The following is a 16592-nucleotide window of genomic DNA, read 5'->3' on the forward strand; positions in this document are numbered from 1 at the left end:
TGCAGTATTATTGACTGTATTCCCTGTGCTTTGCTTTATATCCCCATGACTCAATTATATTTGTATCTCTTAATCCCCTCCCCCCCTGTCCAAGCCTCTGGCAACTATCAGTTTATTCTCTGAATCTATGAGTCTTTTTTGTTTGCTCATTTGTTTAGTTTCTTAGATACTATATTTGTATTTCTCTGACTTATTTCACTTAGCTTAATACCCTCTAGGTCCATTCATATTGTAGCAAATGGCAAGATTTTATTCTTTTTCATGGCTGAGTAGTGTGTGTGTGTGTTTGTATGAGGGGGTATTACTTCTTTAGGTTGCGTTCTTCCATATCATGACTCTTGTAAATAAGGCTGCAGTGAATATGGGGGTGCATATATCTTTTTAAATTAGGGTTTCATTTTCCTGTGATAAGTACTCAAAAATGGAATTGCTGGGTCCTTCTTTGTCTCTTGTTTGAAAGTATCTTCTGTCTGATATAAATATTGCTGCCCCAGTTTTTTTGTTTGTTCATTTGTTTCCATTTTTATAAAATATCTTTTCTATTCATTTATTCTCAGTCTGTTGTATCTTTTGATCTGAAGTGAGTCTCATGTAAGCAACATATGTAAGGGCCTTTTTAAAAAATCTATTCCTCCACCCTGTCTTTTGAATGGAGCATTTAGTTAATTTACATTTAAAATAATTATTGGCAAGTATGTACTTATTTTCAATTTAACTGTTTTCATAATAGCTTTAAAGGGGTTAGTCTCCTATCTTTACTACATGTCTGCCTTTACTAGTGAGATATTTTTTCTTTCATATATTTCCTTTGCCATGTTAGGGAAGTTTTCAGCCATTATTTCTTCAACCAGGTCCCTTTCTCCCTCTTTTCTCCTTTTGGCACCCCCTATGTTGCAAATGTTACTATGCCTGATGTCCCAGAAGTCCCTTATGCTAACTTCATTTTAAAATTATTTTTTTCTTCTTGATTTTTCAGCTGGGTGATTTCCATTATTCTGTCTTCCTGATTGCTGATCCATTTTTCTGTGTCATCTGATCTGTTGTTGATTCCCTCTAGTGTATTTATCATTTCAGCTGTTATATTCTTCAGTTCTGATAGGTTTTTATTTTAATTTTTATCTATTTGTTGAAGTTCTCACTGAGTTTATCTACTTTTCTACAGAGTTTAATTATTATCTTATGACTATTACTTTAAACTCTTTATCTAGTAGATGGCTTATTTTTGTTTCATTTAGTTCTTTTTATGGGGTTTTGTCATTGGGGGGGCATATTCTTTGTCTCCTCATTTTGTTTTTGTGTTTTTATATATTAGGTAAGTCAGCTTTGTATCCTGGTCTTGAAAAAGTGGCCTTATTTAGAAGGTATCCCATGGACCTAGTGGTGGAATTCACCCTTGTAACCAGAGCCAGATGGCCCAGAGGTGTTCCTTGGGTAAACTTATAGCCTCCTGCTGTGGCTGGGCTACAATTCCTATAGACATACCAGCTGGTGAAACTGGCCCCTGGCCTGGCTGGCTGTGAGGCCTGGCCACAACTCTGACTGGCTCACTGTTGTGCAGCTCAGGTCTTTGATGTGATTGGCTGCGAGGCCCAGCCTCGACTGTTGCAGACACACTGCTGTGTTCTGGTGCTGACTGAGGCTACCCACTGGTGTCACAGGCCAGGGGCTGCGTTGGAGAGGTTCCAGCATTAGTGGGTCTTTGAGGAAATGCCAGGGTGAGATGAACAGTGTTAACATGGTTAATAATAAAGAAAGTGGGGAAGAAACAGAACCCCCAGCACTTCTGACTTTGGAGACAGATCCAACAGATCCCATGTCCCTCTGCCCTAAAATTAGTCAATGTATCACCTTCACTTATGCCCCAGGTACTTTCCAAACTGCTGCCTCTGTGCTGGGACTTGAAAAAGGGCAACCTTGGTTTCCTACAGCCCTTCATCTCTCCCAGACTTAAGTCCTGCTGGTTTTCAAAACCAGATGTTATGAGGGCTCCTCTTCCTGGTGCAGGTCCCACAGGTTGGGGCTCAGAATGCGGGTCACCACACGAGCAGTGCGGACAGGGTGGGTCCTGACTAACCTGAGTCTCTGACCCATCTCAAGTGGCTTTTTCTTTGTATCTGTAGTTGTAGAGAATCTGTTTTGCTAGGCTTCAGGTTGTTCTCAGAGATAGATGTTGTGTATGCAGTTTTAATTTTGGTGTCAATGAGAGGAGGTGAGCTCAGGATGTTCCTACTCTGCCATCTTGAACTGAAGTTGGAAGCCTTGCTCTTGAATGTCAATTTACCTTGTTGGTTAGTACACTGTCTCGCAATTAACTTGTCACTGAATCGCAAGCCACTTCCTCTGGCCTTGTGCATGGATCTCCCATCTTGGCTTATACACTTAAGTTATTTTGGAGTGTAGCAGCTCAAGAGTAGAAGCAAGGAGACATTTAGAAGGTGGTTATGATCATCCAGGGTAAAGTAGGCCTTTCTTTATATCCCATGGGAGTCCCACCACTTTTCATAATCTTTGCCTAAAGGACAACTACTACTTCCACTCTGTTCTCTGTGCTGGCAGAGCCTGGCAGGCCCTCGTTTTGTACCTAGTCTGTGACATGTCCTATATTGTTCTTTATTTCACATCTCTGTCACTGAGTCATGAGCCCCTGAAGGAAAGAGCTCTGTCTTGTCATTTTTTTTCCCTTAGACTCTCTTGTTAGGCCCTTCTTCAGTGTGTGATGGTGATAATGTGTGGCCATCACCCCCAATGAAGAGAACAGCAGTCTATGTCAGCCTATCACATCAGGAACTTAGGCAATTCACAGCTCATTCCCTAGGAAATTCCAATGTAGAACAGTTGGAGCAGAAGAGCTGGGACCCTGGCCCGAGTGCCTTGAAAAACCAGCCAGAGCAAGGGCTCTTCCCCAAGGAGGCCTTCTAGCCAATACTGCAAGGATGGCTCCTCAGTAGAGGCACAGAGTTTTCAGGATCATTTAAATCCTGTAGATACGTGCAAAGGGCTGGGCAGGGAATTCAGATTCATCTCCGAGGTCACAGTGCCAAACTTTGGCTGTTAGCTCACAGAACCATTAATGAAGTAATGTGCTCCATCACTGCAAATGGGAATCAAAAAGACTATAATGGGGCTTCATTATATCCATCTGTTCATCTATCCCTTTTATCCCATCGCTCACCACTTGACTTGAGAAATGGGAACACCCCCTAACTAATTAGATTTATCCTAATCTCCTTTATGCACCATCAATCCTCACAAAGGCCATCTGTGAGTTTAGAGTTCAGACCTTTAAGAATTATGCTAATCAGTCTCTTTCTAATTTAAAGTGTTCATCTGATGACCACAATCTGAAACTTCTTGCTGTGACAAATGGGAATTCATTGTAAGATTTTGTGCTAATTTTAAACACCTTCATCCTCTGAGGTGCCACATAAGGGACCTTTTCTAAGAAAATAGTTAGGTAAAGAGCAGAGAACCTTGGAGCCAGGCCACAAGGAAGAAAGATGGAGGCAGTACGGAAAGAATTTCAATTGGTTTGTAATATGAGTAAGAAGTCATTTCCTTTCATTTGTGGAATAAAAACGAAAGGTACCTGAGCTATTCCATTTGGGAGTGGACTGTGTATTTTGGTGGTGCAGCCACGGGTGTGTTAAATGCAGAGAAGCAATGCATCAAGGCAGGTGCCCAGAGGGAAATTCTCCAGGAGCAGGTTTTCAGAGCCCCTGCATCTGCTGGAGCTGGTGGCCTGGTCACCTGGTCACCAGAGACTGGTGTGGAATAATAAGCAGATTTCTGTGCAGTGGTTTGAACCTGGTAGGAGAAAGGGCACTTTATGACACAGCACAGTGACATTTACTGTGAAACCTAAGCACCCCAGGCTCTTCGCTGGGTATTGAATAGCAATCACCAGCCCTGATATTAGACAGTGGAAACAGTGCTCAGTGGAGAGATTGATGATACTACATTAATTACTCATTCAATGAATAAGCAGATGTGTCTTAACTAGGAATCATAGCCCGGAGTAGCACTTTTGAAATGGAAAACGACTCATGAGCCTCCTGGGGATCTTATTAAAATAGAGCTTTTGATTCTGGGGTGGAGCCTAGAGTCTGGCATGTCTGACAAGCTCCCAGGAGACAAGGGTGCTTCTGGGCTAGCACCACGCTTGGTGTCGCAGGAGAAATAGAGTTTGGGGAGCGGAAGGTACCTGGTCCAAGTCCTGCCCACATATTGGCCATGTAGCCTTAGACAAATTACTCTCCTCTGCGCCTTATTTATTCAACAAATATTTATTATTCAGTAATAACCCTGGTCAGCTAAACAGCTGGAACAAGATAGAAAATGTCCCTGCTCTCCTGGTGGGGATACACAGAAGAAGAAAGATAACAAAGGGAAAATGTATAATAATAACTTGTGATAATTGCTGGCAAAAGAGCTATGGTGGCAAGCATTTATTGAGAACCTACTACGTTCAAGGCAGTGTTTAAAGAAATTTCACGTTATCAACTGATTTAATGTTTATAATAACTCTTATCCCTGTTTTTAGATACAGAAGTTGAGGGAAAGACATGGACTACCTTGCTCCACTGTGTACACTGGAAAGTAGTGGCCCCCTAGTGTGAGTCAGGGGCTCCAGCTCTGGAGCCAGTGCTCTTGCCTAAGGTTTGGCAAACCTGACCTGTCAAGTGCCAGGTAGTAAATATTTTAGGCTCTGCTGGCCATTCCATTTTTGTTGCAGCTACTAAATTCTGCTTTTGTAGCACAAAATCTAAATACAGTCAGTATGTAATGAGAGAGCAAGACTGTGTTCCAAGGAAAGTTTATTTACCAAAACAGACCCTGGGCCAGCTTTGACCCATGAGATGTAGTTTTCCAACATTTTAAAGCAGTCCTATCCAATATAAATATATATAATATGAACCACACATGTAATTTTAAACTTTGTAGTAACCATGTTTTGTTTTCTTTAAAAAATCCAGATAAAACAATTTTTAATGATAAATTTTGTATTTGTTTTTACACGAGGTCTCCCAAGTCTCCTGTGGGTTCCACACGCACAGTAGATTTCAGCTCAGACTGGCCGTAGTGTCCGTGTTGAGAGCCATCTGGGCTTCTGGGGCCGTGCTGGCTGAGCCACTTGGAAGTGCTCAAGACTCACCTGGGCAGGAGACTGATTTTGCATGTCTCACAACCCCCAAGATGAGGTCAGTCTGCACCTGCTCCTGGAGTGGCAAGGCTGCAGACTGCCACCCTCTGAAGGAAACACACTGTGATGGGACTGGAGAAGGACAGGCAACTTACAGTGGGCCATGAAAGCTCTTTAAAGGGGCTGTATTTAAGTTAAGACCCAGAGGATAAGAAGGAGCTTGTTCAGTGCAAAACAGTAGGGAGCAAGTGCTCTAAGCAGAGTTAGAAAATATTGTAGGTTAAGTGAGGCAAAGCATGCAGGCACTTAGCATGTGCTCAGCGAGGTCGCCTGGGTTTGTATATCAGTGTAAAAGCAGGGAGGATGTTCAGCCTGTCCTACCCAACGCACTGCTGTCCTGCCGCCTGGGTTAGTCACGCCCTTTCAGTGTTCCCGCAGTAACCAGATTTTCCTCATCAGAGCACTTTCTATACTTTCTGTAGGTGCCAGAGTATTTTATGGGTGGCCCACGTGGGTCATCAGCTCTGAGAGGACAGGTTTGGGGCTCAGTCATTGCTCTGTCCCCAGCCTGTACATTAGTTATGGCCATTTAACCGCTGGAGAGGGAAGTCGGGACCTTACAGAATATTTGGAATCCATCCAGGATACATCTGGGCTGTGATCTCCTTGAAGACTGCACAAGTGGGAACTCTCAGACAGAAGATGAGAGGAGGGGAGGGGCATCATCTGAAGTAGAAAAGGGAGGACACTGGTGGGCTGCGCGAGCTTGGCGGGCACAGGCAGGCGAGCCACAGCTGAGCAGCCTTCAGCCGTGTTTGCTTTGACTGTGCAGCCCGCGCGCGTGCATCTAACTTCTTTTAGAGGGGCCTGGCCTCCCGCCCACACCACATCAGAACCCGTGTCCTGTAGGTGGCCCCCGCTCCCTGCCTGGATGCTTCCTGGCCGCTGCAGGAGCCGGTGCAGGCAGCCGAGGCGACAGGGAAGGTGGGGAAAGGGCAGGGGATTCTCTTTCACAGAAGGGCTGCATCACAGGTCAGCCTGGCTCTGCGCATCCTTCATGGAGGTTTGAGATGAGAGCTGATTGCTGTTGTCATACTGGGCTCCTCATGTGCGCATGTGCAGATGATGACGTAACACCGTGTATACAGTGGAGCAGCCCACGGCCATGCCAGTCGAGATGTGGACGGTAGAGGAAAGTTCAGTGTGTTCTGTGGCTTGCTAAATTCGAATTCATGACCAAAGTGCAATGTGAATATCAGCGCGTTTATAACGAAGCACCACCACATAGGAATAGCATTACTCGGTGGGATAAGCAGTTGAAGGAACCGGCAGTTTGGTGGAGAAACCCCGTTCTGGTAGGCCATCAGTCAGTGACGAGTCTGTAGAGGCTATATGGGATAGCTACCTAAGGAGCCCTAAAAAATCTGTGTGTGAGCCCACATCAAACTGCACTGGATAGGTATGAAACTGGGAGAGTTTTCCTTTTATTTGGTACAGATTTCACATTTCTATCATCTTTTGTTGCTTTTCTGTCACCGGTCAAAAGTTCACCATGACTTTACGGACACACTGTATAAAGTGTGTAAACCTGCAGACAGTTGGTGCTCACTATTGAGTAGGTGTTCCTCTTAGGAATTGCTTTCACTTGTTGCTTATGTTTTTTTGTTTGTTTGTTTTTTCCAAAACTTTTCAGAAAAAGAAGGCTGGCCATGGTGTGGTTTCCATTTATTAGTATGGATGATGAAACCAAGAATCAAGGAGGGGAAGCAGCATGACCCAGAGGGAGTTCTAGGTCTCAAGTCGGTGTCTCCTTACTGCAGGTTCACTTAGTGTTTACTTTCTCCCTGCCTGTGTGGGGCACTGATGTGCACGCCAGGAGAACAGGGATGAACCACATGCAGCAGAGCTCCCCAACGGTGCCAGAGGAGACACGGGGACACAAACACAAGCCGTTGACTGGGGAGCTTTCCCCAAGAGGTGTACAGTGGTACATTGTGTTTCTGTGGCACCGTGATGCTGCTGGATCATCTGGGTCATAATTATCCTCTGTGGGCTTTAAAGCTGTGACCCACAGATCCTCCAGGGAGGTTTTACGTAAAGTATAGGCATATGTGTTTGTGTGCAGACGGTTTTTCCCAGGGAAAGGAATCATTGCTTTAATCAGATTCTCAACGGTGCTGACATGCCTAAAAATAACAAGAACTGTTCTATAGGACCTTAGATGTGATTTGTAAAAATTCTTGATAATGAGAAGCTCACATTGTGAGTGCGAGCTTGTGCACATGCCCATAAACACAGCAAAACTCCTGGTCTAGGAGGAGGGCAATTCTGAAGACTCTGCCTTACTGTCTCAGGACAAGCCTTTGCATTTTTCTGTGTAGGCATCCCAGTGATTTGCTGGACCAGGGAGATAGTTGACCTTGAGCTAACTTTTTACAGCTCAGAGCCCATTTTCTATAAAAGGGTGATAGCATCTCCTTCACAAGGTTTTTTGAGTACCTCAGTGAATTTGAGCTTTCTTCCTGTGCCTGGTGTCAAACTTTCTTTTCGGTTCATTCCAGTACACCAGTGGTAGTCAGCCTGGTCCCTACTGCCCACTAGTTCCAGCTTTCATGGTGGGTGGTAGCGGAGCAACCAAAGTATAATTAAAAAGATAGATTTAACTATAGTAAGTTGTTTTATAAAGATTTATTTTGCCAAACATAGCGAAAATCCGACATAAAGTACTTGATAAGTAATGATTATTATATGCTTTAACTTGCTGTAACTCTGCTTTATAAATTTTATAAACTAAAGTTACTTCCCTACTTTATAAATCACCATTACTGTGGAACCAGTGGGCGGTTAGAAATACAGAAGTGGGCGGTAGGTATAAAAAGGTTGACTACTCCTGCATAACACATTCTTGGGGAATTGTCTTGTTTTTTTTTTTCTTATTCCTATGCTTTCCGTCCTGGGCTGATTTTACAGCACTTCCCAAGAATTACTCTCCTTCCCTGTCTGTGGCCTTTATGGAGCAGGCTTGTTCTCTCTCTTGCTCTTTCTGATCATTATGACATCTTGGGAAGGGCTACCTGTCCTTTCTTCTCAAATTTTCTGTGTAGAGTTGTGCTGTTTTATTTGTTGCTTTCCCCTTATGCCTTATTTACTGGGAAAACGGTATCCTGGCCCATTATCTTAGGTTACAGGTAGGAAGAATAAAATAACATGGCTGCCTCCACGCTGAAACAAGTCTGTTGCTGCTTTCCGAACCGAGGAAGCAGGCATTTCTAGCAATCCCTTTCTGTTCTAAATAAAAGCAGCTGTATTTAAACTTGGAAACAGCTCAGTCTTATTCTTAATTTAGAAACATTAAATTGATCACAGCATGTCAGCGATTTCTGGGATTTGTTGCATTGATTCTCTCCACCATTCTGGGCGGAAGTGGTCAGCAGGGGCGTGGTGAGGTCCAGGGTGTGAGTTTGGGGGTCAAGAAAACTTAGCTGTAGACTCCCTTTCTGACATGTGACCTCTGTATATCCTTGGACACATCACAGTTTTCTGGATTCCTGACCTCTGTGAGTTTGCTGGGACCATCCTACCAAAGTGCCATCAACTTGGTGGCTTAAATGACGAGATGTGCTGTCTATATCCCAGGTGTCCAGGCTGAAATGCTGAGTTCCTGTGGCAGACGGGATTGGTTCCTTCCTGGGCCTCTGAGGGAGTCCACTCCACACCTCTCTGCTGGCTTTGGTGGTCTGTTGACAATGTCTGGCATTGCTTCACCTCTGGGTCCATCACCCACATCGCTGCCTTTCTCTCCACATGGCATACTGTCTGCATGCACACTGGCTCTGTCTCTGTGTTCAGACCTTTTTGTGTAAGAATACTGACTGGTCTTACTGAATGAGGGCCTACTCTAATTACCTTATTTTAACTTGATTACCTCTGTAAAGACCCTATTTCAAAACAAGGTTACATTTTTAGGTACTGAGATTAGCATTTCAACCTAACTTTTTTGGGAGGACACAAATCACCAGTGTTTTTTAACCTTTTTACACTTGGGGACTGGTGAAAATAGAAGAATTATTTCGGGACCACTAAGGCAGAAATCACTCTGAGCATAAATGAATTTGAGTAAGATCATTGCATCTATAATCTTTATACAACATCAGGGTGATTAACTCTTCTGTGAACCAACAGGAAATTTTTGATGGGCCAGTCTGTGGACTGGCGGTTGAAAAACAATAATTCAACCCATAACTCATCCCTATTACGTAGGGTTGCTGGGATTATTGGGTGACATAATCCATACAAGAGGCTTAACACTATGTCTAACACATAGCAAGTCCTCAGTAAATTGGTTATTTTCATGTGGGAATGTATAATGCCTAAATTCAATGAGAAACTGCTCTTCTCACCTAGATGTGTTGGAGATTGTGTTTCTTTTGCTTCTCTTTTGCTCTCATTTTTCATCAACCCAAAGGGAAATGTAATGAAAAGGCAAAACACAAGTCAGTTTAAACATGGAAGATGCTGCCATGCGACCATCAGAACTCCTTTTATTTTTTTAGTGAGAGGAGGGGAGATAGTGAGACAGACTCCCACATGTGCCCCAACTGGGATCCACCCCTCAACCTCTGTTTGGGGCCAATGCTCAAATCAACCAAGCTATCCTCAGTGCCTGAGGCTGACACTCAGATCAACCAAGCCACTGGCTGTGAGAAAGGAAGAGAGAGAGAAGGGGAAGAGGGAGAGGAAGAGAAGCAGATGGTTGCTTCTTCTGTGTGCCCTGACTGGGGGATAAAATCTGGGATGTCCACACACCAGGCTGATTTCTCTATCCACTGAGCCAGCTGGCCAGGGCCATCAGAACTTTTATAGTTTATTATTTCCTCAGCCTGGGCTTATATTAGTAAAAACAGATTTGTGTGTGTAAAAATACATAGAAACGTACTATTTCAATCTAGTCAATGTTAATTATTTGAGAAACTGTCTTAAATAGCAGAATGATTTTGTTTGAGGGAAAACTTTGAAACCTAAATAATTATCAGATGGCCATTTAAAAAAAATCAAAACTAACTCACTGTCAGAGAAAACATGTTATTGAAATCAAATAAGCTGACAGTGTAATCTGTAAATTCCATGTGTACTGCTATGGTATCTGAAACATAATTATCAAGCTTAAGTTAATTAGACCAATGCTCAGAAAACCTGGCCCAGCAGCTTGTGGTAGTTAATTATATATACTGATTAAAAATGTAACACACAGTGAGCAGAGGCAAAAGAAACTCCATTTGCTACAGGCTTTACACATATACAAATAAGAAGCCACATAGAAGAGTGTCCACAATGAAAATTTTTAGGACCTGTAGGTCTCAGACCAAGTCTCCTGTAGGGTAGGGTGCAGGTGCCCAGGGGAAAGTGTGGAGGCATCACAGCAGGGCCAGCTCAGGAAGAAGATGTGGCCATGGGTGCCCACTGCCCATCCAGGGCAGCCTCCCCACCACAGCCTCTGCCCCAGACTGTCATTTCCATTTCCTCTGAAGCTGCTCCTTCAAAGGGTGATTCCCTGGGGACAACAAGAGGTCAGTTCCTTGGTGATTATCCAGCCTCTGAAACAACAAAATTGTCATTAGTTATGTGTCACAATTAAGGATTGGATGCTGCTCTCTGAGCAGGCAAAACATGCCTCTCATTTGCCCTTTTGCTTGCTGTTGGGTTTTCTCTCCAGTTATCCTTGAAAGAGGGAAATGTTGTTAGGGATTCATGGACAAAGACTAGGGACACCCATGTTTTGGCTTTCTATGCAGATTCTTTATAAGTTTACTGTGTCATCAAAATACATTAAATAGTTAAATTTCAAATTGCTGAGGGCTACAAAGGAATCTTATTTGTTCTGCACCTCTCTACAGCACATGTCTGTTCCTGCATCAGTATTGTAACATTTGTTTCAAGAACAAAATCAAACTCTTCTTTGAGGCTAAGGATGGCCATAACTGTGCCAGCCTTCTGAATATCTAATGTGGTGTTTATTTGGGCAAGAAATATGTAATGAACACCTACTATGTGCATAGTTCTGGTTTTTGTAAGGTCATTAGATTGAACCATGTGACATTGATGTTTTGCAGGAAAAATTGAATAATGCTAATAGTTATGGTTTTGCCTTCATAGGACCTATAATTTTGTAGGAAAGATAAATTAAAAGATACGACACAAATTTCCTGAAATGAAATCACATTGTCCAGCCTTGTGGGAAGCAGGGGAGGAAATGTATTCCATGCAGAGAACAGTATGTGCAAAGGGTTGGTGGTGAGATAGGTGGGTTGTTTTAAGAATCATTCCTGCTTAAACAGGGTGGGAAGAGAGATGGTAAAGAGTTGAGAGATGAGGATGAAATGGGAAATAAAAGCCTATTATACCAAAAAAGCTGTGTCAAGGACCATATCAGTTAGGACCAGAACATTAGCAGGAAATGGCTAGGAGTCTGAGTTGTAACTGCCCTACGCTAGAATTTAATTTCTGCTTTTAAACAAGAGTGCCTCTAATACAGTATATGCTTCTTCAGTTGTGATGCTCCAGTTCATAAACTAGGTGCATGTCACTCCCATTTTTAATTGAGGGTCCTTTTTAGTAGAGAAACATGTGGATGCTTTCAGTCTAAGACTGCAGAAGATTCAAGCAATTCACTTGATCTTCCTGGGCCTTTGTTTCCTTCTCTGTAGAAAGCTAGCTCAAAGTTGATGCACTGGGATTCTATAGGCAGAAGTGCTTTGATTTAGATACTTCAGCTTAGTCTCTATTGCCTATTCAGAACTGTCCATGAGACAGAGAATGAAGGTTGAGTGAGTGGGCCTTGGAGTCCCACCACCCATGAGCTATAATATCCCATCTCTGAGTCTCACCTTCTTGAGAAAAAATGGAGATGACAGCACCATGTCACTCTTAGGAGGATTAAGAGAGATAATTTCCGTACCAGAACTTGGTTCCTGGAAGTTCCCAAGCACTCAGCAGAAATCCATTAATAACATTAGTAATAGAACAATGATATAATTATGATGTCATTATTCTTGGGCTCCCTTCCTTTGATGTTTTCACTTCCCTAGAGCAGAAGGGTCCCTGTTATTAAACTGACAAGGGTCCATTTTCAAAAAAGCAGTATGTATTTGTTTCTCATGATTTAGCTACCATTTGGCTGATGGTGTAAGTCCAACATCTGACTTATTTTATGAGTAGACAAGTTCTCTCTCCAACCAATGCCCAAACCGCCATGTGAAATGAAAGGACTGTCATTCAGTGGGTCATTTGCCTCTGGGATGCCAAAAATGAGTTTGTCTGATTTATAAAATAATTTTGGCATCTGACTGACACAGGCTGAATAACCAATTAGGAGCACTCGCAGATCTTGGACTGATAAATCGGCTTAGTAGCTCTCGTCTAATGTCAATGAACTGGAGTCAATTATTTCCAAAATCAAAAAGTGGAGAGACGAGCAGATAGCGTCGAAATTAATAGATTATTTTTTCAACCTCTTGTCTGTTTCCTACCTAAATGTCAGTCAGCAGACTGTTTATTGTCCCCCAATGGTGGGCAGCAGAAATGGAGATAAAGCTGCAAAGCCCTAAAGATACAGTCTTGGTGTAGGAATCAGCCTATACATAAAAAGACTGAAAAGATTTTAAAACGTAGAAAGCACGGGAAATTTATATTACTACTGCAGACATGTTTATTAAAATCCAGGCAAGTATGACTTTTGCTTCAAAAATAGGACATAAGAGCTAAATTTATGGAGAGGAGAGCATTTGGTTGACTGTCTTACTTAAGGCAGAGCAGTTTAATTAAGGATGGCATCCGATGTGAAACGTTCTACCCGAAATAGATCCTGGTGTGTGTGGGGGGGGACTCAGTGAAGGGGTGCATCAATTTCAGCATCTGGAATCTAATTAATAACTTCAGTGCTTTTACATGGCAGATGCTACCATGCTGTGACCCTATGGCAGTTCTCAGAATGGAAGTGGGATTTCCACAGGTAGGGCAATGGCAGTCATCCTGTCTTGAATCTTACATGTTGCCCAAAGATGGTCATTCTTCTTTATTTTCGTTTATGGCCTGCTTATACATAGTCATTTAAGTAATGTTTAATGAGTGTCTGAAAATCATCACCCAAAACAAAAGGCACAATTTTATAATATCCTACATCTCCCATACCAGCCCTTGCCTGCCTTCCCCACACTGTGGAATCCGACCACCTGAATACCACAATTCATTTCTTTTTATACAGGTTTAGACATCTCTGCCCATTCCTGAAATGTGTGTTTTAAGGATTTTTAAAAACTTTACAAAAAATCATCATGCTGCATATTTTCTTTTGGGAATTCTTATTCTTTAATTATATGCCATTAAGGATATGGGTTAATTACTTCAATCAAGCAATCCTTTTGATCATTAATATTCCATTGTGTGATATACCGTAGTTTATTCTTATACTCTCTGATGGATGTTAGTCATTCCCAGGTTTTCTGTATTTTAATAAGACCTGCTTTAAACAATCTCATGCACGTGGGCAAGAATTTCTCTTGGGTATATGCTGGGAATAGTAGTACTAGGTCATAGTGTTTTGTGAATGTCAGCTTTAGGAGATATGCCAAATTGTTTCCCAAAGAGGTTGCTCCAATATACGCTCTCACCAGCAATACCAGAGTGATCCTGAGAGTCCATCTCCTCTCACACCCACCATATTGCCAAATTTAAGAGTAGCACCAACTTGATCTTGTGCTATGTGACTTTAACCACTGGAGCTAAGACTTAAACACTGGGGAGAGTAGGGGAAAGGAGATTCAGACTCAGGGTGAGGAACAACAGTGTCCTGGCACAGCTTGTTAGGTAAGGGTCAGAGGGTCTCAGAGAATAGTCAGATCCTTATCCTTGGGACTTTCAAGCAAGGACATGAGTGCTCTCTGGAAGGTATGAGTGACCCTTGGAAGCATGGGACACAGGCGTCCCATGGATGCTTGAACTGGACAGCTTTTTTTTTTTTTTTCAATTTGTCCATTGATTTGGGAGAGAGAGAAGCATCAACTCATTATCTCACTTAGTTCCATTTAGTTGTGCACTCATTGGTTGCTCCCTGTCTGTGCCCTGACTGGAGGTCAAACCTGCGACCTTTGGCACACAGGGCTGACACTTGATCCACTGAGTCACTCGGCCAGGTTAGACTGGAGAGCTTTAAAGATCTGCATCAGGCCTGACCTGTGGTGGTGCAGTGGATAAAGCATCGACCTGGAAATGCTGAGGTCGCTGGTTCGAAACCGTGGGCTTGCCTGGTCAAGGCACATATGGGAGTTGATGCTTCCAGCTCCTCCCCCCCTTCTCTCTCTCTGTCTCTCCTCTCTCTCTCCCTCTGTCTCTCCCTCTCCTCTCTAAAATGAATTAAAAAAAAAAAAAAGATCTGCATCAAAGACTGAGTCTAGAAACTAAGTGACCATAATCCCATGATCAGAGCCAAAGCGGGGCCCAGCAACTCTGGCTGGCCTCTCCACCTGGATACCACTCTTCTAAGCACGACAAAAGAAGCACTTAACAGGTTGATGTGACAAAATGAGTCCCCTGATCTCTCCTTTTTTTTAATTTTATTTTTTTAAATAATTTTATTTTTTTATTGGGGCGACATCAATAAATCAGGATACATATATTCAAAGATAACATGTCCAGGTTATCTTGTCGTTCAATTATGTTGCATACCCATCACCCAAAGTCAGATTGTCCTCTGTCACCTTTGTGCCCCTCCCCCTCCCCCTCCCCCTCCCCCTCTCCCTCCCCCCATAACCACCACACTCTTATCAATGGCTCTTAGTCTCACTTTTATGTCCCATCTACGTATGGAATAATGCAGTTCCTGTTTTTTTCTGATTTACTTATTTCACTTCGTATAATGTTATCAAGATCCCACCATTTTGCTGTAAATGATCTGATGTCATCATTTCTTATGGCTGAGTAGTATTCCATAGTGTATATGTGCCACATCTTCTTTATCCAGTCATCTATTGATGAGCTTTTTGGTTGTTTCCATGTCTTGGCCACTGTGAACAATGTTGCAATGAACATGGGGCTGCATGTGTCTTTACGTATCAATGTTTCTGAGTTTTGGAGGTATATACCCAGTAGAGGGATTGCTGGGTCATAAGCTAGTTCTATTTTCAGTTTTTTGGGGAATCACCATACTTTCTTCCATAATGGTTATACTACTTTCCATTCCCACCAACAGTGTAGGAGGGTTCCTTTTTCTCCACAGCCTCTCCAACATTTGCTATTACCTGTCTTGTTAATAATAGCTAATCTAACAGGTGTGAGGTGGTATCTCATTGCAGTTTTGATTTGCATTTCTCTAATAACTAAAGAAGATAAGCATCTTTTCATATATCTGTTGGCCATTTGTATTTCTTCCTGGGAGAAGTGTCTGTTCATGTCCTATTCCCATTTTTTTATTGGATTGTTTGTTTGTTTGTTGTTGAGTTTTATGAGTTCTTTGTATATTTTGGATATTAGGCCCTTATCTGAGCTGTTGTTTGAAAATATCATTTCCCATTTAGTTGGCTGTCTGTTTATTTTGTTATCAGTTTCTCTTGCTGAGCAAAAACTTCTTAGTATGATGTAGTCCCATTCATTAATTTTTGCCTTCACTTCTCTTGCCTTTGGAGTCAAATTCATAAAATGCTCTTTATAACCCAGGTCCATGAGTTTAGAACCTATGTCTTCTTCTATGTACTTTATTGTTTCAGGTCTTATGGTTAGATCTTTGATCCATTTTGAGTTAATTTTAGTACAGGGGGACAAACTGTAGTCCAGTTTCATTCTTTTGCATGTGGCTTTCCAGTTTTCCCAGCACCATTTATTGAAGAGGCTTTCTTTTCTCCATTATGTGTTGTTGGCCCCTTTATCAAAAATTATTTGACTATATATATGTGGTTTTATTTCTGGGATTTCTATTCTGTTCCATTGTTCTGAGTGTCTATGTTTTTGCCAATACCATGCTGCTTTGATTGTCGTGGCCCTATAATATAGTTTGAAGTCAGATATTGTAATGCCCCCAGCTTCGTTCTTTCTCTTTAGGATTGCTTTGGCTATTCGGGGTTTTTTATAGTTCCATATAAATCTGATGATTTTTTGCTCCATTTCTTTAAAAAATGTCATTGGAATTTTTATGGGAATTGCATTAAATTTGTATATTGCTTTGGGTAATATGGCCATCTTGATTATATTTATTCTTCCTAATCAAGAACAAGGAATATTCTTCCATCTCATTGTATCTTTTTCGATTTCCCTTAACAATGGTTTATAGTTTTCATTATATAAGCCCTTTACATTCTTTGTTATGTTTATTCCTAAGTATTTTATTTTATTTTTTTGCAATCGTGAAGGGGATTATTCTTTTGAGTTCATTCTCAAATGTTTCATTGTTGGCATATAGAAAGGC

The 16592-nt window shown here is 42.1% G+C and overlaps 1 protein-coding gene across 1 annotated transcript in view; it reads left to right on the forward strand.

The window, feature by feature from the left end:
* The window catches only part of FHIT (fragile histidine triad diadenosine triphosphatase), a 1908162-nt gene that overhangs the window by 1848040 nt on the left and 43530 nt on the right, over positions 1-16592 (forward strand). The window contains exon 8 of the mRNA XM_066350737.1: positions 13092-13148. Coding sequence (XP_066206834.1) covers positions 13092-13148 — 57 coding nt within the window. The remainder of the gene's footprint in view (positions 1-13091; positions 13149-16592) is intronic.

The sequence above is a fragment of the Saccopteryx leptura genome, chromosome 10 (assembly GCF_036850995.1).
Source record: "Saccopteryx leptura isolate mSacLep1 chromosome 10, mSacLep1_pri_phased_curated, whole genome shotgun sequence".
NCBI lineage: Eukaryota > Metazoa > Chordata > Mammalia > Chiroptera > Emballonuridae > Saccopteryx > Saccopteryx leptura.